Source organism: Lepisosteus platostomus, chromosome 12, assembly GCF_059453375.1.
Source record: "Lepisosteus platostomus isolate fLepPlt1 chromosome 12, fLepPlt1.hap1, whole genome shotgun sequence".
Lineage (NCBI taxonomy): Eukaryota > Metazoa > Chordata > Actinopteri > Semionotiformes > Lepisosteidae > Lepisosteus > Lepisosteus platostomus.
Window position 1 is genome coordinate 2,300,739 of NC_142622.1, and position 23,882 is coordinate 2,324,620.

General features: G+C 39.5%; 1 protein-coding gene across 8 annotated transcripts in view; it reads right to left on the reverse strand.

Moving 5' to 3' along the window:
* Positions 1-23,882, reverse strand: part of LOC148650843 (histone deacetylase 9-like) — a 180,461-nt gene that overhangs the window by 149,926 nt on the left and 6,653 nt on the right. For 2 of the 8 annotated variants that reach the window (XM_088600415.1, XM_088600414.1), the window contains exons 1-2: positions 4,414-4,536; positions 452-595 (exon numbers count right to left, since the gene is read on the reverse strand). The exons of 2 other annotated variants lie outside the window; for them this stretch is intronic. In XM_088600415.1, coding sequence (XP_088456541.1) covers positions 452-595; positions 4,414-4,429 — 160 coding nt within the window. In that variant the 5' untranslated portion in view covers positions 4,430-4,536. Of the gene's footprint in view, positions 1-451; positions 596-4,413; positions 4,537-18,554; positions 18,719-23,882 lie in introns of those variants that run through there. 4 more of the 8 variants (XM_088600423.1, XM_088600417.1, XM_088600416.1 and 1 more) reach the window with 3 other exon arrangements.

Sequence of the window (23,882 nt, forward strand, 5' to 3'; positions counted from 1 at the left end):
CAGGAACCCAGTAGAAACACTGCAGCTGGATCCCTGAGCAGAATCCATTAACTTGATTACTTAGCTGTATAAATGGGCAGTGATCTGTCCTTTTGAGCTGCCAGCTTCAAGTGTGGGCTTGAGGACCTATTCTGTCACAATAATGGGCAATGTGTGATAGCGTTTGTAAAAAGGCTTCTAAATATGACAGACGGCCAAACTGTAAAAGCTGAACTGCCAGAGTTTATAACAAAGAACAACGAGCCATCCTGTAAACACAAATATATCTAAATGGTATACTTTAAAAATGAATTTGAGTTCATATTTAACAAGCACTGTCATCGTTTTGAATCACAACGATGGCAGTGCTTGTTAAGTATTAACTCATTAATATCAAAGATGTTATTGATACCTCTGGTGCTACGAAACAGATGCAGGTAGTCGGAAAGGTCAGCATCAAGAAGTGACTTACCAAAGCCCCAGTATCTGTGCCGCTGTATGGCCGGGACATGCAGGACAAGGGGTCTGTCTACACGGCTGTATTCCATGGTCTGGATAAGTGATCTTTGGTAAGGCACATCAGCACTGTAACCAGGTCTCCTCCTTTCTAAAACAGCTTCGGCACAAGAATGAAAACACTAAATTTGCAAGCAGGAAGTCTGTGTGGTATAAATTCAGAGGCCCAGCGTATGTTTACCTGTCCTAAGTTCCTATGAATAGAGTTTGGGGTTTTAATGTCCTTCAAATAGCCTGCAACAACTGCAGTTGTTATGTGGTTAACATAAAGCCTGCATATGAACAAAAACGTAGATGGTGTTGAAATAATTCTTTCAGAAACCCACATAAATTCTTTAAAAATTCACCTATGTTTTTCAATAACTCAGGGGATTTCTGGTAATTTTCTCCATGGTACAGTACATTGCCGGTCTCTGAGCTTCATAATAACACTACTGTTTTATCCACAACTTAGTGTAAAGTGCACAGAGACAACTCAAACAGTGAGATAACTGTAAGGTGTGCTGTAATAAGCATTTTTTATAGTTTAGTCCAAGAAACATATGTGTATACTGTACTTTACTGTGTATTTTAATTTCTGCAGAATTTGCCTGCAAAAGCACTGAATGACAATTTCTTTAAAACCCTCTTGATTATGTTTAGTCTTAATCAGGTTTGTGGTTACAGCCTTTTATAAATACATTTTCAGCTTTCATCTCAGCCAGCAAGAGGTCAGCAGCCACAGGCTTTTTAAGAAGCTCAAGTACATTAGCACACATAGCAGACTATACAGTTGCATCTTATCGATTCATTAAAATATTTCAAACTTATATTTCAAAAGACTCAAAGGAAATGTTGAACAAAAACACAGATCAAAGGATATTTCAGCAAAGTTCTCAGTGTGAAACAAATACATTGCAATGTTAGTAATGAGCATGGCATCCTTGAACATTAACAGCGCGGGCAGAGCCAACGCACAGACCTAAGCTGCCTAAGCTGTGGGCTGTTCGACCACTCTTTCTGTGCAGCTGCAGCCAAGCTGGCTGGTCCCAGTTGTCTTGTGTTGTTGGCATTGTTGACCTGGCCCCAAAGCAGCCATACTGATATTATTGTCATCCTAGCATGGTGTGGGTAGACACTGTCCTGCTGGAATACCGAGACTTCTTGATTGGCTAGCAGGAATGGGAAAGCTGCTGGCATAGCTTGCACGCATCATCTTCCGCCAGACCTGTCAAGGGCAAAATACTATTCATCTGCCACCTCCTCACACGTGTTTGCCCCACAGAAGATGACTATTTCACTTCATTATCAATATTTTATCCCTGAATGTCCTCCAGGCATGCAGATCCTTTTTACAGACAGTGAGCTTCCTGCCCAATCATTCTTCCAGTTATTTCTCATCTTGCAGCCTTTAGATGATTATGCAGATGATTCAGATTTCTCAGATGGATGTACAGTAAGTGTCCATTGAAGCTGTGGTGATTCTCTGTTTTCCACGATGTGGCCTTTTCCTCACACATCTGGTTTCCTGGTTTCTCTGAGCTATTCTGCTGAATGTTGCACAGAGCTTGTCTCACAGAAAGGCTGCCTTCAATCATGCCAACAGCAACCAGATGACATTCGTTGCTCAAGTGAGGTCCAGTCATATCCATTGCTGTTCTTGTATTGATATCATGCCTTTTTGTATTTTACCTAAATCAGAACATCAAATGCTAAATGCCTGTCATTTTTATAAAATCCTGTGATTTGGGTCCAGTATGTTTAAAATGTCAATACAATTAAGAATGTGTCCAAGGAGATGTTGATGTAACATGTGGACTACTGTGTTGTTATTGCGGATCTGTAAATTCTTCTTTCAGAACTTGATCAACATTGCATTGCCGGTATAGCCACTGTAATGCTGTGATCAGTCTCAACTTGTGGCAAGTCTGCAACTAAAATATCCTAGGACTTTGTCGTACTGCACCACTGCTCTTAAAACAATAAGAGGCTTGCACAATACATTCTTAACATTAAAAAAGCAGCAAGAAAGCATGCAAATAATAATCACCCAATTATTATTTTCTGTCATAAAATATACCGTTCCAGTATGTGGTCATTAAAAGGCTGGAACTCTAGTCAGATGAACCTTCGGGCCTCTGATTCTCCTACGTGCAATATCCACGCCACACTGAAGCAGCTCAGTTTGTTTGTGTAAAACACATATCCACAGTTATGGTCAGTTATTTCTAAACCTGAATTTTACAATTTAAGAAATGACAAAAAAAATAAAATATTTGTTTCTCCTTAAGAAAGGCATACTTACACAAGATAGTCAACAAAGCCAATAATATAAGGTATAAAAGATTAATTGAATACTCTCCTGTGGCCCTTCACACAAGTTTTAGGATTTTTAGTTGTCTACTAGTATTTGGTTTACATGCTTAAATATAGCTCACTTGCTTTTACTACAACAAATGTGTCTTAAGTGTTTAACACATTTCAAGACTGCCCTAGAGGGATTTTCAGGGTTCCTGAAATCACGACTGACATGTCTTCACTTGCTGTTATGGTAATAAAATGAAGAAAGGTGGTGCAGTAAATCATAAATCATTTAAGCAATTGTGTCTGCTCCTTAATTGATCTATGCAAATTGTGTGGTGTTCTTTTTCATTTTTTCAAGGGGATATATGTAAGGAGAAGTTTTAAATTTAAATGAATCTAGGGATGCAAGTCACATACAGTTATATGCATCTTGTTCAGTGTGCAAAGCTATGGAGGGAGTTTTAGATGACCAGTATTTCAAGTAAATATCACTGCATTACAGCGCCGACCTCTGGTTCCCCTGCTTCTGCAAGAATGAGGCAACTCTTAGAGGCTGCCAGGAGGAATAAATACACATTTTGCATTTCTGTTTGTGGGATCAGAAAGTAGTGCAGTAGAATCCTTCACTGCTGTTCCAGCACCAAATGCTTTTGTTTAGTCATACAATCTGTATGTGCAACTGCCTGGAATGGGACAGCTGTCTTTCAGCATCAGGTCTATTCGATTATGAGTGGAACCAAGAGGGGAATAATCATAGACTGAATCAAAGTTGTGCAACTTTAATGCTTAACGGTGCAGTGTTAGAAGGACTGCAGTACGTTTAATGTTTTGCAAGTACTACAGATACAGTGTTAATAAAAAGTTGTTTACATTATGCAGTTTCAATTTGTCCTAAGTTCTTTAATTTGCCAGGATCAAATCAGAAGGAGAAGTACAAGCTAGAGTTGGCTCAAACCTTTCTAGGCAGTGTGTATCCATTCTTTATCTACTGAAAACATTATTAATTTTGCGTGGTCATTGAGGTTTATATTTTAAAAAAGAAAAAAAAAGTCTGCCTTGGGCTCATATCCAGGGAGTTGCTTTTGGTCTGTATCTATGAACAGCCAAAACACTTCACAACTCACAAGCTGAAAATTAAGTTTTACTTACAGGTTTTTTTTAAGACTGCCTGCCACATAAATTATAAAAAAGTTGCGCAAGTGCAGTATGTAATTGAAATTGAAAGCCTAGAGAGTAACATGAAACACAAGAAAGCAACAGAGAAGTGCAAAAGCACAACAAATAGCACAGCAAGCTGTTGGGGTTTTAAGAAGACGGTCTTTACTATCAGTTTGGATTTGGTGCAGCACACAAGACTGAACTGCAAAAACATTACAAATACAAACTATGATAAACAGCTACAATATTAAGGAATTAAACAAATTACAGCACACCATTCAGTCTAATGTTATTTGAAACCGGGTTTTTAAAAATCTATGATTGCACAGTATTAAACACACTGGATAAGCAAGGCTTGTCAAACATTAGAACCATTTCACTTTTCAGAAGAAATACAACAGTGGTATTAAACGTGAAATAAAAAAAAAACTTAAAATGAAAAGAAAGAAATGAAAATATGTAACGGTGCTAACTTACCTGTCCTACTTTTCATGATCTCCCCTTTTTTAAGATAACTCCTACTGCTAACACTGCGTGGTACACAAAAGGCTTGACTGGACTCATGTATCTCCTAGTATAAGCAGAAACAATTAAAGGAAGTGGTTAGCCCATTTGCTAGTTTTGTCACTCCCTCTGACAAAACAGATGAAAACACCTTGTGTTTTTATTACAACAAAATTGAAGTGACTGATATGCCTTTTCTTTTAAAGCTATAAACAGCTTTTTTCAAGTGTTGGCTAATAATTTTAGCTTCCAGTCTGGGCCCTTTTCTCATAGGGAAAATAAAAAATGAGGGTTCAGTATTTTATTTAAATAAGTTTGCTCCCCATGACAATATAAAGTAATTATTTTTCCAAAGGGATAAAACCCCTTGAGGTGCACAATCTCATTTTCATCTGCCCTTAACCTTCCTAAGAACAAAGTAGAACTAAGAACTGTTGACCGTGAGACAATGAGTATTTATAATAGAAAGTGAACTTGAAAACTTTGTCCGGAACCACAAGAACATAAAACAGGTTAAAAATGAGAGGAGCAATTTGCCCATCTAGCCCATTATGGTTGTTACTAGTTAACAGATGCTCATTTGGTTGTTACTACTTAATTGATTAATCTAGAAAGAGGTCTGGACATCACTTTCAACAACATGTTCGAGACTCCCACAAGCCTTTGGGTAAAGAAATGGCTCCTGCTCTCCACATAGTTTTGACCCGGGTTTCGCTGCTCATTCTGAAGAAATCTGCTGGCTGGGCTCGGTCTGTGCCTTCAAAAGGAAGACCACCTCTTCCCAGCTCTTGGGAATGAAGCCCAGGCCACAGCAGTAAGGATCCCAGCCACCTGACCGCCCGGGGGTATCACCCATCTCTCACAATACTGTATGAAGAGCATATAGTCAAAGATCTGCAGCACATTAACTTGATCCAAAGCCTCTGGGAGAGTGACCAGGACAGCAGAGATGCTGCCCATTGGAAAAGCAGCACAGCTGGCCAAGTGCTGCATAACCTCAGGTAAGAAACGTCAGCCCCATTCCAGTTTATCCCAAGGGACTGCATCAGAGGGTGGCTCTGGCTCTTATTTACTGCAGGTTATTTAGTGCTTCGATCACACTAGTTGACCTCAGACCTCAAACAGGTACACTGTGGCCTCGTAGACAGTAACTGAAGACCTCTTTTATAAATAATCTGCAAACAGAGGCACAAAATGCGAGTCTATGCAAGAAAGCCAGCACCTTATGCACCTCTACATCAGGAGCATCAGCTGAGAGATTGAGTGTCGTGGTTGTCCTTGCAACTTCAATTTAGAAAAGTCTAGATCCTCAAGATTCAACTCGGCCAACTCTGGCAACATGTTCTGCATCCCAGCATCGTCCCTGCCACCATTGCTCATGCCCCCGGAGAGGGGTGACGGATGTCTCTTAGGAACACTTCTGCTCCTCGACTGGAAGCACTGCTTTGCATTTTTAGTCCTAAAGTGACTGCATACAGTGCCATTTTTTAATCGGTACACTGTTCGACATGCACACACTCACAGTACCACTGTGGGTTTCGTTTTGACATTCTTTTGATGAAAACATTGGGTAAAATGCTTTTTGCATTTCATTGCACACACGCAATGCTTTGGTGTGTTTCATCACAAAGCCCTTCCGTCTCCTGCAGGTTGTTCACATGCTTCTGTAACCTTTAATGTTATCTCTTAGAAAATATTTTATGCTGGATTTTAAAAAAATATATAGAATAACGGAGCACATTATAAGCTTGTCACATTTATTCTGGAAATGAAGAATGAAGTACTGATAATAAAAACACATTTGTTTCTGAAATATTCTGTAGGCACAAACTGTGTGAAGACCTGGCAGATGCCTTTAAGGGCACAAGCTACCAAAAATAAAAACACAGGAGCTATTGGTCCATATGGCTGACAGCTCACAATGGGATTAAGTAAACATCTACAGAGATACTTCATGTTTAATTATGTATGCATAACAGTCTTGCTTCTATTTATAACACAGAGAGATGGGTTTGAAATCAAAGTGTTATGGTTTATAATTCTTGCCAAGCAAACAACAGGGAGACTACATAATCTATTTAACATCTGTTGCAAAAATGAAAAATAGTATCAGGCATAAGCAAATTGGTTGGCTATGGGTCTATTTAATGTATTTTTTTACCTGTCCTTCCTAATAAAAATAGCCATTAGCTTTGTTTTTTTTCCATGAGTGCAGAAAATGGCTGGTAGCAGCTGTATTATTATGCAAATGGAGCAAACCGAAATCATGTTTCTTTCAAGGTAAAGTGAAGAGACTGTTCCATCCTATTCTGTGCTATTTCAGCCGTTTAAACCTTCCAGTTATACCCAGGGTTTCGTTAAAGGTATATACCCTATACATGAGGTACTGTGGTTTCTTTCCATATTCATGCCACACGTAGAGATTGTCCTGATTTCTATGTCGTTGAAAGTAAATAACGACTCGCTCTCTGGACCTCTGAATGGGACACCGGTCCATTGCAGTGCTTAGCAAAGACTGGTCCCTGTTCATACAGTCGGGTGGACTGGAACCACTGGAGTAAAGCACCTCACTCAAGGTACACTAGCAGAGTCTGCAGCAGGAACTCGAACCCACAGCCATGAGTCCGAAGGCTTGCCCACTATGCTTTACCACCTCCCTGTACATGAGACTAGACAGACTTGATTTCATGATGAATAATTGTATGCATTTCTTTTAATCCCAAAAGATCCAGCAGCATTTGACAAAATAGGAGGCCACCCCATCATAAAAAAAGAGAATGCAACAAAACAGAACTGTTTTTTTTTTCCCCAAAAGGAACCTTGAATGTTATAGCCATGACAAATGAGAAGCATAACATAATTAATGAGTTTCAACCAGCACAGGAATGGGAGTATTCAAACTGCTATTCAAACCACTGTGTCAGGATTGGGAGCACTGTTACAAAATATTCAATCACAGGAGCTGAAGAGGTATCACTTTTAAAATAGTTTAGAGCTGATGTGATAATTGAAAGATAATGTGACAAGTTATCACACCTTATGTCCAGATGTAGACCTTAGCAACTGTGAGGAGAGCGCTCTGTTCTGCAGCTTCTATAATTTAAATTGAATGTTCAAAACTTATGGAAAACCGAGCTCTTTCATATTGGAAATAAGCAAAAGATCTTGTTTAAAACGCAATTCTCTCTGAAAACAACCAAAATTCCAGCATACAAAAAGGAGTTTAGCTTCTTAACAAAAAAAACAAGTGATGAATTTATTTGTAATTAAGCTCTCTACATTGTGTTTGGCGAAAGATAAGCAGTTTATTCATTCTTTAATGGTGATTTATTTGATTTACTACTAGAACAGCAGAAATGATTATAAAAAGAGCTGAGAATCTTTTCTTTTTGAAGACCAACAGTATGCATAAGATAATTGCTTAACAGGATAAACACCCATAACATTGTAAATTAATTTGTCTATAAATTAAGACATTAAAAAAAACAGAATTACATTAAGGAAAAAGTATATTTTGTGATATACAATTAAAAAACTATGATACCCCGGATCTTTGTAAGACATGAAAATTATATTTTTCTCAGAAATCTTGCTATCTTACCATGCTTGTTTTGCTTTTATTTTTTTCTCACTGTGCCTCAAAGTTGCCTTTAAAATCTCAGGTTGATATTAACCAAAAGCTTACAGTCTCAAAGTATAATGGATCTAAGACTATAAACTGAGCAGTGAAATGTGAAAACTGCCCCTTAGGCAAATGCATAATTACTATAATTAAACACACCATGATACACATTATACAAAGTTGTATTGTCCCACGGGCCAGTTTTACCTACTATAGGAAGACAAAAGATTTTCAGGGAGTGATTATTGACGGAAAGTTTTATTACCCATTTCCCCTTTCATGTTCATTATTAAGTACTGTAAGCAGCTTAAAATAACATTGGTAGGCTGGGCCTTATTCTTAAAGTAAAAGTAAAATATCTTACCAGTGTAAAACTTATTCCATGGATTATCTTTTTATTGCTTATCAAGTCAGTCATAGAACAATACATGATGTCTCTATCTGAACCACGGGAATTCCAAATGTCATATCATTCTTGACAGTTCATCTTATTAAAGGACAAAGAAGCAAACTAATTATTTCTTTCAATCACTGACTTGTCTCACCCGTCTGACTCACAATGCAGGGAGCAGTACTGACAAACGCAATGCTAATTAGTTGCAATAACTAAAGACACTTAACAAATCAAAGTGTTGACAAACAAGAGCACATCAGACATGCAGGTCGTGTTACTGGGTAATAGTGACACACAAGTTTTAAAAGTAAAGGATATTCATATACACCAAAAAACAAGAATGAACAGTTCCATTCCGCCACACCTGTGACTGAACAAGTATGTGGTGGAATGCAAGTATTTCAAAAGCGTGTGGTGTAAGTCATCCTGCTCAGGCTACTCTTACTGCTTACTGAAGCTTGTTAGTGGAGGCTCACTAACACACTGAATGTGAGAGACACTGAATATGCTACAGTGTAGAAACATCCTGAATAATGAACACATAAAAAAAAACTACCGATGCCAAAACTATGAAGGCATGGTAGAGGTTTCAGGAAAATAAAAACACTTTTGAAATGCAAAGCAATTTCTTGGCTGAAGTAACCCTGACAATCCTTCCTTTGCCACCAGGAACACTCAGATACCTGTCCTCACCAGTGTCCTCAGCAGGTTTGCTCTTTCACCCCAGTTCTGTTTTCATGGATCATTCCATCACATAATGAAGAAGAGCTGCAGAGTCATAAAGCTCCTTCCTTATATCTTGCACATACAGGGAACACGGTGCATACAGTACATGAAGGTTCTGTGCATCAACGGTATGCATATACAGTAAGTATTTTCCTAACTGTATGGGTGTTTGTACATATAAATCTCAGCTCAAAGTTCACTGGCATGCGTGTGCACATGTCCACAAGGAATCTGCAACCCTACTTCTCAGATGAAGTTATTGGTTCTTGGAATCCCTCATGAGGTCACGTATTTTGTCTTCTTTTGCTCGCGACAGGTCAATCTAGGTTTTTTAGGAATGTACTCTTGCACTTCCACTCTTACATATAAATACTTGCCTGTAGAGCCCCCCTCCCTCCACCCCACCTTCACCCTTGCAACTGCCTCCCTGGTTCATTCCTCATAAGTGAGGGGTGGGTTGGCTGTCCTGACCTTATGACCAGGGCTGTCATTTCCTCACCCAGGCCAGTTAAGTTATCTTGCCTATAAAGCTGTGTTCTGAGACCACTGTTCATCCTGATCCACAGTAAAAAACATAAGAATGGGGACAGTGAAGTGAAATTTGTACTTTTTCCTCTGTACAAATGAAATCAGTATTTCAGATCACAGGATTAATATGAGGCAAAAGTACAGAATTTCAGATTTCAGCTTATGTTCATTTTGCACACGTTTAGCATTGTTAGAACAATTTCATTTGTTGTGTTCCATATCCCCCCATTTTAGGTGAGGAGAAGTATTGTCTGCTGGGGGAACTTTAACACACAACCCATCTGTCAGTGTCCAGAGCCTTAGCCCAGTACCACTGTGTCTTGCAGCCACCAGTATAGTGAATGATCTGGATACAAAAACAGGTGAAGTTGCAAATGGACTTAACATTTTGGACATAATTCGACAAAATTAAAGAAAGGGCAATTGCCTGGCAACAGGCAATTTAACTTGAATGACTAAATGCTTGAAGCAAGAATGCCTCAGTATTTCAAATGGGTGGTAGTGAACAGGAATAAACAAAACATGAGAAAGATTGAGGAGTTTACTGTATATAAGCATCGGTAAAACGGCAACAAAGTTCTTCTATGCATTGTTAAAATAGTAGAAATTAAATCATGATCAATCATGTTAAAATTACAAAGTAAGCAACAAGTGAACGTTTATTCCATGCTGAAAAGAGAAGAAAAGAAACACAATGTTTCAACCATGGAGCCTTCTTTGGGTGTCCACAGCCGAAATGTTGTGTTTCTTTTCTTCTCTTTTCAGCAGAGAAAGAACCTGTACTTGTTCCTTTGCCATCCATGCATGCTGACGCAGCTCCCTACTGGAACTACATGTTAAAATTACACACTGCATGAGTTAGTCCCAACTTAAGAAGGGTGACAACTTAGTATGTTTGAACCATTTGGTATGAACCATTTGGTTCATACTGAGCTCAGTTTTGGTCACCGTGCATTAAGATATTGTGGACCTAAGGGCAGTAAAGAGGAGAGCAAGTTCACTTACTTCCTGACCTGAAACGAACGTGATATTCACAAAGTCTAAGAGAGCTTAATATCATTCTCCTGGAACACAAAATCAATTACAGAATTTAATCAGGTGTCTAAAATCCTGTCGGATCTTGACCAAAACAACTGCTGATGAAGGATCCACCACCTCATTGCCTCCCAGCACCTGGGGTAGGACCACAGCAGGCCCCTCCTGACTGAACCAAATCCACGACCCTGCTGAGCGGATCACAGCTCAGGTGCTCCAGCTTGATGATGAAAGGGTGGCCTGCAAGGCCTGCTGGACTGTGGCTCTCCACAGCCCACTGTCCTCCACCCCTGATACACAGCATGTGTTCAAAATGCTTAGACAGATGGATCACAGGACCACATTACTGACGTTTCACTGTTCTAGGGTCAGGTTGCTCGGACTGCATTTTCAGTAGGCTTCTGCTTTTTAAAGTAACCATGAGGGGTATTGAAAACTGTGCATTTAACATATTTTAGTTGTACTTTCAGGTTCTGTTTGCTGTACTCTCAATATCATATCTGGTATAATCTACTTCTCTTTATTACTGGCCCTAAAGCGAAACTACCCTTTCCCTAAAAAAAGATGTGACTGCAGAACAGAGAAGGCTCTGGCTTCCACATCCTCGCCACGTGCCACAATCTTCTTGACTGAAGAGGTTCTCCTTCCCTGATTGCACTGCTCTTCCTATTTATGCAGCGTTGCAAAGCCGGATATTACTGTATTTCACTGGTTAAAACAACATCCAGACCTAAAGTTTCCAACGAACACGCTTCTGAAATAACCCTTCTAGAGTTAATCATATTAAAGGCTGGAATGATAAATTAAACTGATGGGATTTTGTTCAAGCCAGTTTCAGACCACATCAAGACAATGACCAGATTTTTAATTAACGACAGAAATATACACTACACCATAATGAGCAAAACAGAAGTGATCTCTCTGTGTTTTCATCAAAACACAGGTGGTTTTTAATGTTTAATTTCACTCATAAGCTTAAGTCTTTTCTGCATCACTTGAAATGCTGCACCTTCAAAAAGGACAGCATGCTAACATGACTTGCGTAAATGCAGATGGCAGAATTTCCTCGTCAGAAGCCTATGAGTACAGTGGCAAGCCCAAGACCTCCTGGCACCCAAACTCTATACAGCGTCTTCCATGGGCCTTTCACCCTCCAAATTTAGCTCTGGCTAAGAAGTGGCAACCCTTCACTGGAGTGTATGACATCCTCTGACAGCATGTCATTCCAAACACGCCTCATGACTCAGAGGAAGTTGTGACATGTTGATGAGACCATTTCTTTCTGTTATTCTAAAATAAAGAAATAGAAACTGGGTTAAAATTAAAAACTGGATTACATTCTTTTTAGCAAATATTGTTTCCATATCATTTTCATTTTTTACATCTGATTGTGTTCCTAGGTTAGTGCGTATCTATACGAACTTAATTCTACCGTATCACTCAGGTCTGTCCAATTACAAGCACGAGAGAGCGCATTGTCAAGTGTTTCCTGCCTTTTAAATGTAATCAGGGTTTGACTTCGAGTAAACATTCTTCAGTTCAAGCAATAGAATTTTTCATGCAGCACTAATACCTAACAACAAAACAGCTGCATGCTGAACGTCTTTTCATTTCTCCATCTCTGCTTACTGTGTATGACATTAGAATTCCAAATTTCCACTTTCTTGCGAAATAATCAGTTTTAATTTGTTTTTCCATATTTGTCTTTTCCCATTGCAATTTGATTTGAAATAATCTCCAAACACATTTTCAATATTTTTTTGTTGCATATGTTGAATTTATCAAATCAAACTGTTCTCTGCTTTGATTTTTGTAACATGCCCCTGGCCTTATACAGTATGTCAGGATAATCTCACAGTACTAAGGTTCTCATTTGCTGGAATTTTATGGAACAAAAACTAAGAGGTGGTAAAGAAACCATTCAGTGAGAAATCCCAGAGCACTTTTCAATTCCTTCTTGTCCACAAATAGAAACAATGAAGCTGACAGGAGCTTGCAGACTCACACTTGACTAAAGAATCTCTAAAACTACTGTGAAGCTAATTTCTGTATCAATTTCTTAGCAAATTATCTAAACTCAAGTGAAAGAACACAGGTATTTCCTGAGGTAGAGATTGTCAAACAGTTCCATTTAATAATTGTGTTACCCACAGGTCAAACTGTGTGTTAGCACACAGGGCAAAGTGTGAACATATTTTGTTGAGGATCTGAAGATTTAAGAAAGCTTACATGATCCACACAATATTTTAACGTTTTGGGATTGTACATTCAGATAGATAAGAAACTTTTGCAGAAACAAAAGATGGCTACAGTCCTCTGAAGACACATTTATCAACCCAACAGTTTGGGAAAAACAAATTAATGAATATGTCACGCTATGCAATAAAAGATCCCCCAGGCAGTGCAAGCAATGAATTGAAAAATAAAAACTACAGCATGGCTGTCACTTCATCACAAAATACACCAGGAAGACACAGCTGGATGTCAGAATAGACACTGACTGATAATAAGACTACTGGAGAAACATGTTTCCAGTAAGAAGACCCCCTCCTGCTTTAACACACTCCACCAAATCTCAGTTTTGGCAGCTATTGCTTTTGCATCTGCCAAAGTTTCATAAATAAAAGGACAAATAAAATGTGTTTTTAAAACAAGGAACAAAAGAAAATAAGAAAGGTCACAAACGAGAGGAGGTCATTTGGTCTATCTATGATCTATTACCTAGACGGAAGGTGACTGACCTCAGGGTCTCATCTAGCTGTTTCTTGAAAGAAACCAGGGCATCAGTTTGAACATGAATCTATTTTATCTTGCAAAACTAATTTTAGGATAGCTATTACTTTTTCATATTTAAAAGGTTCCTTTGTAAGATTCTTTTTAAATTCTGGGGAACATCCTTTAATGGGCACATTAAAATGTACATCAGATCCACTTTTTGCTGGTGTTTGAGTTCCTTCAGTCACGTTTGTTGGTCTTCTAAAACAGACAGTGTGAACCTGCCAGAGAGCAGCAATATTATGAGCCAATAACTCATGATAAAAAAGGTTAAAAACTATAAAACTTTCATAACATAAAGTGAGTGTATTTCAGGCTTTTTCTGTTTCAGTGGCCAAATGGACTAAAAAATGATGTTTTAGGCAAAAAGGATGTGCATGCTGTATTAATTATTCATTCCTTTTTCCGTCACACAGAAAAAATGTTGTAAACAGAAAGAAGCGATGGTCTCACATTTATGAAAGGAAAGCATTTTAAGTTCATTCAAGATCTGGACTTTAGTTTAACAGTTACTTTCAATCCACACTTATTGCTAAATATTTTAGTATCATGTGTGATGGAGTGTTTTATGTATGAAGAACAACAAAAAAAAAGAGTTTCTCTTCTGTTCATTGCAGAGGAGGAAATTGAAGTTATCGTCACTGTTCTGGCAGGCCAGCACTATTGTATGCACTGAAGAACATGTAAGACACTATCTTATACGCCTCAATTCAAGGACCTGCACATTTGTAGGTCACCTTAAAAAGTAGGTAATTGTATTAAACTCCATGCAGTCCTGCCTTAGCAGAGTGAGGTGATTTTTGTCTGTTACAATGGCATTAAGAAACTATATTCACTACCAAAGGATTCAGCTACAGGCTGGAGGAGGGGGTGAAAGGCGGGGCTACATGGAGTAGCTAATATTCAACATCTTAAATTCAGATGCTGACCTCAACTTGAAATCTACAGAAACAAATGTGTCAATCGGTTGTGTGAAATTAGTTTCAACCGATTAATAATTCTTAAAATCTACTTCTTCATGGATTTTTGGTTTCCTATCCTTTTTCTAAATGAGAACCTTTCAAGGTGAACCTAAGCCATCTTGTTCCAAGAAAACACTATGACTTGCAAGAACCCCAAAAAAAAAAACTTTATCAGACTCAGGGGCAGAGAGCTGCTAAAATTATCCTGCTTTACAAATCAAACATTCTCTACTTCACAGATAACACCTGCCTACTCCAGTCACCTGATAAATTAGACACCATCTGTTACATTCAATCTTACAAAGAGTTTCCAAAGGATGTCCAGAACTTTTAAATGTTGCAAGGGTCTGCAGGATATTGAATGTGAAGATTAACTTTATCAGTCCTCTACAAAGATACTCTTTAACCTGCTTAACAGTTACAACATTTGGGACAAAGCCACATTCTCCTTCTTCACTTAGACCTTGGCAGCACTAAATCAAGATATTGAGAATTGCTGGAGCTATTGATAAGTGATCAACATATTTAAAAATGAACATATGTTCTCTTGGAGCTGAGCATCCAAAGTCTCTGTGGACGTAAATGTGTCCTCAGGCAAGCATACAAAAACTAAAACTGATTTCCTCCAAAATGAAGTAAATTTTCATCTAATGTGCAAACAAAAATGAACTCTCAGTATGGATAAAATCAATGGCACTCTGTAACTAAAAAGTAATATTTGTGATTACTTTTAGCTGCTTTTTAAAGAATTGCATTACTTAACCTTAAGAGTAGTTCATAGAATAGTCCATAGGCCCATGCAAATGTTTTACAAAGTATTACAGGAAGGCTAGACATATTTCTTGATTATCGCTGGTGCTTTCCTTAAAAAGTCTATGGAAAAGACACGGATGTGGATATGGAACAAAAAGAGCATGATTTAGAGGTGAGGTAATTCAGCCCTCTTGCCCAATTGCAAAAAGGCAAAAATCTGTTGCAGCTTTGTGATCCCAAGGTACTTGTGTCACAGCAATGGACATCATCAGGTAATGGTCTTGGGGTTTGCTTGTTGACAGCTTGAACTAAACTTTGACTTAATCCAGTTCTCTAATTTATAAACAAAAAACACACATCTGACAGCACCATCCTATTTTTTAGTCAATCAGAGGGTCAAACACGCTGAGCCTTTGTGGCAGTGTGGAGAAGGACAGCAGGCACAGTCAGAAAGGTTTCAAAGGAATTTGCCAAATAAAGGTACAAGTATACAGATAGCTCTGGTGTGCATCCAGGGATTAATCATAGAAAATCAATCCACTCATTAGGATTGAATAACAGCTAATTCCATGCCACGTACGCTCCATTCTGTAAACCCCACACTTCGCACTACTTGAGTCCATCATTCGAACATCCATCACCTTTCCTACTGCTTGTAGGGCTGTGTGGGAGCTGGAACCTATCCCAGCAAGCATCAAGCATAAGGGAGGATTCACCCTGGATGGGACGGACATCCAGTCACAGGGCAGACACACACTCACACCGGGGCTAATTTTCCCAGAAGCCGATTAATCAACAGCATGTTTCAGCATGGAGCGTGGGGGGAGAAAAGAACCCACACAAGCTTGTGAAACTTCATGCTGACAGCACCCTGGGGTTTTGAACCGAGGACAGCACTGCTGCAAGGCCACAACAATTACCACTGAGCCACCCTGAATTCACTGTGTGGTCTCTTCACATGGAAAGAGTTGCCACTGACTTGCGGAATTATTACCATACACACACAAAAAAAGTTTTATAATAATGTTATAAAATGCACCATATATCAAAGTAGATAGTACTGTATTTCATCACAGTACCTACTTCCACAATGTGAATGTGAGCAACTGTTCTTCAGAAGTACAGTACGAGTTTAAACATTGCACCACACATTGCATCAGGCCTGCCCGCGTCAGACTCTTCTGTCATCACAGAGGCATCGGTTTTACTATAGTACTGGAGCTGCCAAACAAGCTGATCCCGTAGACGGCGAGTTCATGCTGGTGGAGTCAAAAGAGAACAGAAGGATTATGCATTGAATCCAGAATGCGGAGCTTGTCTGTGGCGTCACACGTAAGACAGGTTACCTTTGAAACTACACTGGTAAAACAGAGAGGGGAAACTACATCTTTTCACAAGGTTGTGGGAGGACCCCTGCTGCAAGCTACCCAGCCATGCAATTGCAACAGATACCCTGGTCTAGATGGACTGGAGGGCCCCCTCCATGTCTGAAACCTTTCTTATGTTCTTAAGTTGTTACACACAGGCCGCCATGTTGTTACACATGAGGTTCATAACACCACACCAGTGATTTCTATTACTAGGGAGGCTTCTTAGACAGGTATACCTTTTATCAATTGGTACTGTATCTTTTGATAAAACAATCGCTCCTACTGTATAGTCATAAATCCATAATACAAGTTTGCGGACAATATTTATTTACTTCAAAATAATTCAATAATCTACTAAGAAATTAAGGCCATAGACCAAGACTTAACTTCAGAGATCCCTGATTGATCAACCCTAGCTAGATCAGGACAATCCACTATAAATAAAACTCAGCTGAACTGGACTGAAACTAGAATGAAAGGGGAGATAGCACACACACAGGGAGTACAGTCAAAAACAGAAACTCAGGGAGAAACAAAAAGTCAAAGGAGACTGTAATTAAGTTCTTGCACCTAAATGCCATTACTATAAGAAGAAAGGTCATGAGACAGAGAAATGTAAACTCCATTAGCAGGTGATCCTGACAGAATCAGAATAACAGAAACATGCCAGTCACTGTTCCACTATACTCCTCTGTATTATACAGTGGCCACTGCCAGCAGAAGACAGTGCAGGAGGTAACTGTAGTTGACTGCCATTCTAGTACATATACTGTAGCACACAGTACACAGCCCTCGGCCACCCACTGTCACCACAGCGCTGAGTGCGAGGTGCTGACCTCCCTGACCTGCTCTTTCACACACACAGGGCGAGATCCAGCCCCCTAACTGGAATCTCCAGACCCCAAGCAAGAATTTGCCAGTCCTCAGTGGGGAATGCAGTGGTGAGCCACACTCTGTCCCAAAGGTTCTATAATACACTTTCCTGAGATGGTATGGATGGAAGATGTCTTACATTACTTGAGTGAGGTGTGTATGAACAATATACTCTAGATTTTACATCCATATGGATCTAGATTTGAATGAACATGTTTGTTTTTTTTAATATTAAGTGTTTCTATGCAGTGTTAATCATGTCGATGCGTCTTCAGAGCATGGCAACAAAGACGTCCATTTATTGAAAACTGAAAGCCATTATTCAAGAGGAAATATCTGTTTAGGAATGTATGGGTGGCTCCCAAAACCAAATTCATACTACCTTAAGTAACAGTCTTACCAGGCGATTCAAAAATCCCCCAAAACTGATCCAGTTATATGGTAAAAGGCATACTTAAAGCAAAGTTGAACTGAAATTCAAGAGAAATTGAAACAAATCTTCGCACCTGTTTAGGCATTACTGTTAATGAACATTATCAGTGAAAAATTTAAAGCAAGACCAAAACAGCTACATATAAAAGGTTCTTGTAAAATGAGTCAAGTAAATGTAAGAAAACATCCTATTTATCTTTTACTTTTTTAAACAGTTTAAACTAATACCCAGGTGGCTCCAAATGTAATAGTCCTTGAGCAGAACAATGTCATTAACCACATGTGATTTAGACATGCCAAACTGTAGCATACATGATATCACAGATCACCAGAATTAAACAGACTTAACATTAAAATGAATTTAAACAAGAAAACAGACACAGATTGCAATTTCTTAATGATTTCCAGGCTCATATTTTTGGTTTATGCACTGACTGTCTTTTGATAGCAAGCACTCCGATTCCATAAACTGGTTTCTTTTTATGAACGCTGAAGCTTTTTTCTCAAATCAACCCATTGTCTGTATTGCTGTACATATAATTAGTCTTCACAGCTGTACTGTATTAGCCTAGTTGCAGATGCATTCATCATGAACCGCAGCAGTAAGGAAAAGAAGAAAATGCAGAAAGTCAGAGCAAACGCACCTGTATGTGTCGGAGAAGACATCCCTGGATCTGACTCTGTAACGGCAACACTAGCGAAGGAACACCCTTTTGGAATAAGACGATCTCGACTTGCAGTGGCGAAGGGTAATGCACATCTGTGCAATCCCAAGAACAGCACAGCACACACAAGCTAGCACAGACACCTGTGAACAAATCCAGATTGAGCCAATTACCAAATGTGCACCCACCTTGCAATCCTGTCAGCAGAAATGCAAATGTTATATAATAGCCAACTGTGTGAGGAATGTGATTTATGTTCTCGGTTTGGGAGAAACTGAGTTTTGTTTCACAGGATGGGTAGTGAGCTCTTACCTTAGCTGATAATTTATGAACTGCAAATTAACAACAGTATTAAAACTTGCTGTAGCAGTAACTTTATTTAAAAAAAAAACTGTGAACAGTAAAGACTTGGAACAAAATAAAAACTGAAATTTACAAAGAAGAGAACTTGTCAATATAAATAGCCCACACACTTTTTACTTTAGCTTCTGAAAGTAATACATAAACCCAGGCCACTTAAGAGCGGGGGCCAGCAGGGCCATTTGACCTGGGCCTCACCTCAGGCCGGGGTGCGTGGTCCTCCACTTTAACCCTTTGGCTGCGTTTCTCCACTTGAGGCGAATTTGTAACCTTTACCACATAATGTGATTCTCGACTAAAGTCCACGTCAGTGATAAAAACATCCCCTTTTCAGTTCGGTACTGAATCTACCGTTCTTTAGGAGTTTCAAAATTCCTGACCTAATCTTCCCATCATGCCATTCTTTATATTTAAATATTTTTTGCCCCTCTTCCCAGACAATGAGGGTGTCACACCTGACACTCCTCCCCTAGAGGGCGCTCCACTACTCCAATTATTAGTGCCGTGAATGTTGCTAGGCTCCCCAGGTGTACCCTGTTATGTGTACTGTTATTTAAAGTCCAGCTCCTCCAGTCCTCGGGGCTCATCATTAAGGTCAGGATGTCGCGAAGCCCGCCTGGCACCAGGAAACCCTACGTCCGTCTCCTGAGGGCACAGGCCTCATCCCCGACACCTCCCGCTTCCTGAGCCCGGGGTCTGGAGGATCTCTCCCTGTCACCCTAGGACCTCTATGTTCTCCATGTGTTGGCGTGTTCCCCCTTCCCAGGCATTTTGACCTTGTCGCGTCCCAGGATGGATTTATTGTTGACGGACTCATGGACTGTGCCCTGACCTGCCTTTGGACCTGCTCGGATTTGGATGCCATTCTTGTCTCCCCCACTCGCTGTCTCACGGACTGTCACTGTTATTTTGTGCTGTATTAAACCCCTGTGTGTTTTCCAGAACCACGCCTCCTGTGTCCTCCAGCTCTTACCATATCGCACAGGGTCTACTACAAAATGCAACAGGGGCTTCAGCCCCTGTCCGTAACAGAGGGGGCCCCACAGTGTGAAATGGCCCGGGCCTCGTCTGAGCTCTCGGAGGGCCTGCATAAACCAACCGGCATGAGCTGGAGACCTGGCAGTGGTACACATTTTTACTGGAGGGGCGGAGCCAACCCACTGTATTTTAAAACACCTTCTACAACAGAAAAAAAAAACATTGAGCCATGATTTAATTGTATTAAAAGTCTGGTCTTGACCATTGCCACTCCAGATTTGTACTTTACAGTGGCGGCAAGAAGTGGGTGAATGTCAGCTGTGTCTTGAGAGTCATTGTAGATGATATCAAAGACTCAGTACGTGAGAACGGTTAGAAAGGAGAAAGGAGATCATTACTGTAGGTCCTCTAGTCCACTTTTGTTTAGATCATTAGCTTATTGATCCGAGGAGCACTTCCAGCTATTTTGTGAAAGAAGTTAGGGTATCCGCTTCAACACCATGGCTGGAGAAGTTGTTTTGAACCCTCACACACACACACCATTTCATTTTCCATTCGTGCCCGCTGATTCTGAAGCCGTCCACCGTGTTGACTCTGTCAATGACTTTGAGGATTTTGAATACCTGAATCGTGTGTTCTTCTCAATTCACAACTAAAACAGTTCAGTTCCTTTGGCCTGTGTAGGACATTCCTTTAAATGTACTGTCTGTGGCTGCTGTTCTCTTGACTGATTTCAGAGCAGCTGTGACTTTTCTTCAAACGAGGTGACCCAAATAATATACAACACCCTAAATCAAGCCTCACTTCTACTTTGCATAATTTCATCCTAACATCCCTAAGATTTCATTCCTACATTTTAACGATACATCTTGACTTTCTGTTTCCCTTTTTTGTTTCCCTATGATGGTGCAACTGAGAATTCTCTCGTCTTGTAACGAGGTGGATTAAAAACACAGATACCTGCAGCAAGCGAGCTTGATTGCGGAGGAGAAACAAGAGCAGCTAAGAGGCGTGTCTTTTCCCTGTTGCAAGAATAACCCATAAAGACAGCGCTGCAAGCGTGATAGCTGTGATATATTCAAGAGGACGCATAACGGCATCCAGGATAAATGGAAGGAGAAGAAGGGGAGAAAGGATCATTCATCCTCTTATCTCACGGAAATGAGGAGGAAATAAAGCACAGGTTTTGGCTTTGCAAAAGTGAGCTGGTCAACTGAATGTTGTTTTCCAGGAAGCCAAGGTTATTTTTGGAACTGTGCAGTGAAGGTAGCATTGAATAGGCAATCCCATAATATTTTAATCAAAACATAAATGTTATTTGTAACCCCATTTTAGAGTTTGTTGATTTAAATTGATAACCTCAGCTGACCTGCCCGTGCCGAGATGCTCACAGAGATTGCACAGCCATGACACAACTGTTCTTGCACTATCTTACCGTCCAGTATTTATAATGGGAAGGCCAAAGAAATCACTGAACCTGGCTTGAGTTATTGAGGATGTAAGAAGAGCAATGTGTTATTGTAAAGTTCGTAGGATAAATCACACTTTTATTAAAATCAGAACACCTTCAATGGTATTCTAGCAGCTGTATTTTCATAAGTACATAAATTAATTGATATCTAATATCTTTAAAATTAATATAGTAGTAGAAAATTTGCAACAATGACAAATAGTAAATTCAAATAGATTAAAATACAATAAGTGTATCTAAAAATTATAAAAATGATAGAAATAGCTATATTGTGAACTAGAAGCCTAATTATTCTTGAATACTGGGTAAATGAAGGATTATTAGTAGTAAAGCATTCCTTAGAATTTTTGTGTTAAAAATATACTGTATAAAATACAATCTATTGTACATATTCATCCACCATATTACCATGATACTGGAGTAACAAAATAGCCCTAATGCAGTTCACAAAATTTATTAATTCAATGTACAGTGATTAACAAACTTAAAATGTAAATATAACACATTTTAATTCATTTAATTCATTATTCCAGAGAATAAAATGTTTACATGTATACATATGTTCTTAATTTTTAACTAAACTAACTTTACAACCCGAAGGTTTGTCAGGGTTTTTAAAACTCGTGGTTTTAAAAATCAATACCGAATAATTTCAGCTGAAGAGTATCTGGCCCTTGATATTTGTTACAACCTGAAGCCTCGAGCTCTTGGATGCCATGCCGTACTTCTGCTGTCACTGATCAGAATCAGAACCATGGCTCTTCCTAATTTATACTGCAGAAGATGTCATTCAAGGAGGATCAGCAAAAAGTGCAGAAGCGGCAGATGAAATTCAAATGCATTTAGATCAAATTAAAAACTGTGAAACACCTGGCAGACGATGTTGGCAAGCAATACAAAGGTCAAACAAAATGTTAGGATACTGCATATAGTCAATAGTGTAGAATTTAAGTCAGGAGTGCTGTTGTTAAATTGTATAACACACTAGTAAGACCTCATTTAGAATATTTACCACATTACTGAAAGAATATTGGTGATCTGGAATCAGTCCAGTGAAGAGCAACCAGATACTTTCTGAGGCTTAAAGAATTCTCCTACACTGACAAGCTGAAGTACACGAAGCTTTTTACAGTAGTGTCGAAGCAGAAGGGGACCTTATACGAGTGTATAAGTAGTCAAAATCAAAGTTACTGACAATGTCAACCTCATGGACGACAATGAGCAGTGAAAAACAGAACAGAGGTCACGAGTGGAAACTACACAATAGAGCATTTAATCATATAAACAGGAGGCACTTCTTTCCCTGAAGGGTTGTTTGAGTACAGAACTCAGTCATTATGTTGAAGCTGATACCCTGGAACCTTTCAAGAACAAGCTGGATGAGATCCCTGGATCAATTAACTGCAAACTTCACGTCAAGCTAGTGGTGCTGAAAGGCCGCCCCTGGTTTGTAACAGTTCTTATGTTCTTACCAAACGAGCTAGAAGGATGAATTGTTCTACAGGAGATGGAAATGTCACAACTTCTCTTTCTATCTATTATCCATCAAAAGCATGACACAATAGGTCGAAAGACAGTTCTGTTTCCTGTAACGCTGCGATTGGTCCATGTCTTGGTTCTCCTTACAATTAACGTCAGTATCAAATGCTGATAAAAAACACCAGTCTGATCCAATCTATGGATTAGTCCTAAACTCTGATAATCACATTAGCAGCACCATCTCTGCAAATCCTGACTAATCCCCGCCATTGCCCAACCTTACAGACCACACAGTGCTACACATCACACACACACGGTCCTGTCTCCGCTCTGAGACGATAATGGAAACAATCGATCAAAAAAATCTGTTCTTACGCCTCATCACTTCAGGCAAACAACTTTGTGCCATTTGCCTTCTTATTCACAATTTCTCCTGTAATCCTATTTTTTTTTTTTTTTTGCACGATAACATCCTGTTATGAATGCAAAGCGCTTTATTGGCATGACAGACGAATTACAGTGTTCCCAAAGCAATAACAATTAGTCTAAATATTTACAGGCATTTTCAACAAAAACATATTATTGTTATTAGACCCATGTAGAAAAAACCCCCGTTATTATTTGAGAGGCTGACTCTCTGTTCCTCAGGCTGGGACAGGAGATCACATACTGGGCTGCAGTTCTATTGAGTTTACTCCCCCAGGAAGACTAGAAGCTGCTTGGATTCTGGCAGGAATGGGTCCTTGTTTTGCTTGGAAAACATTGCTTGGAAAACTCAGGGTTCTCCTGCCAGCGTTCCGTCGAACCCCCCGCTGCTGGCAAGACCTCGGCCGGTGAACACTTGGGAGTGTGGGAAAGAGGGGGTGAGATTCTCATGGCCTCAATGGCCAACACGCAGATTTCTCCCTTAGAAATCACAAATCAACGGGGCGAATTATGGAAGCCCTCCCTTCACCTGAACACGACGGAAACTTCCCGAGAGGCGTCTGGCTGTTTCTCGGGAATAATGAGTATACTGC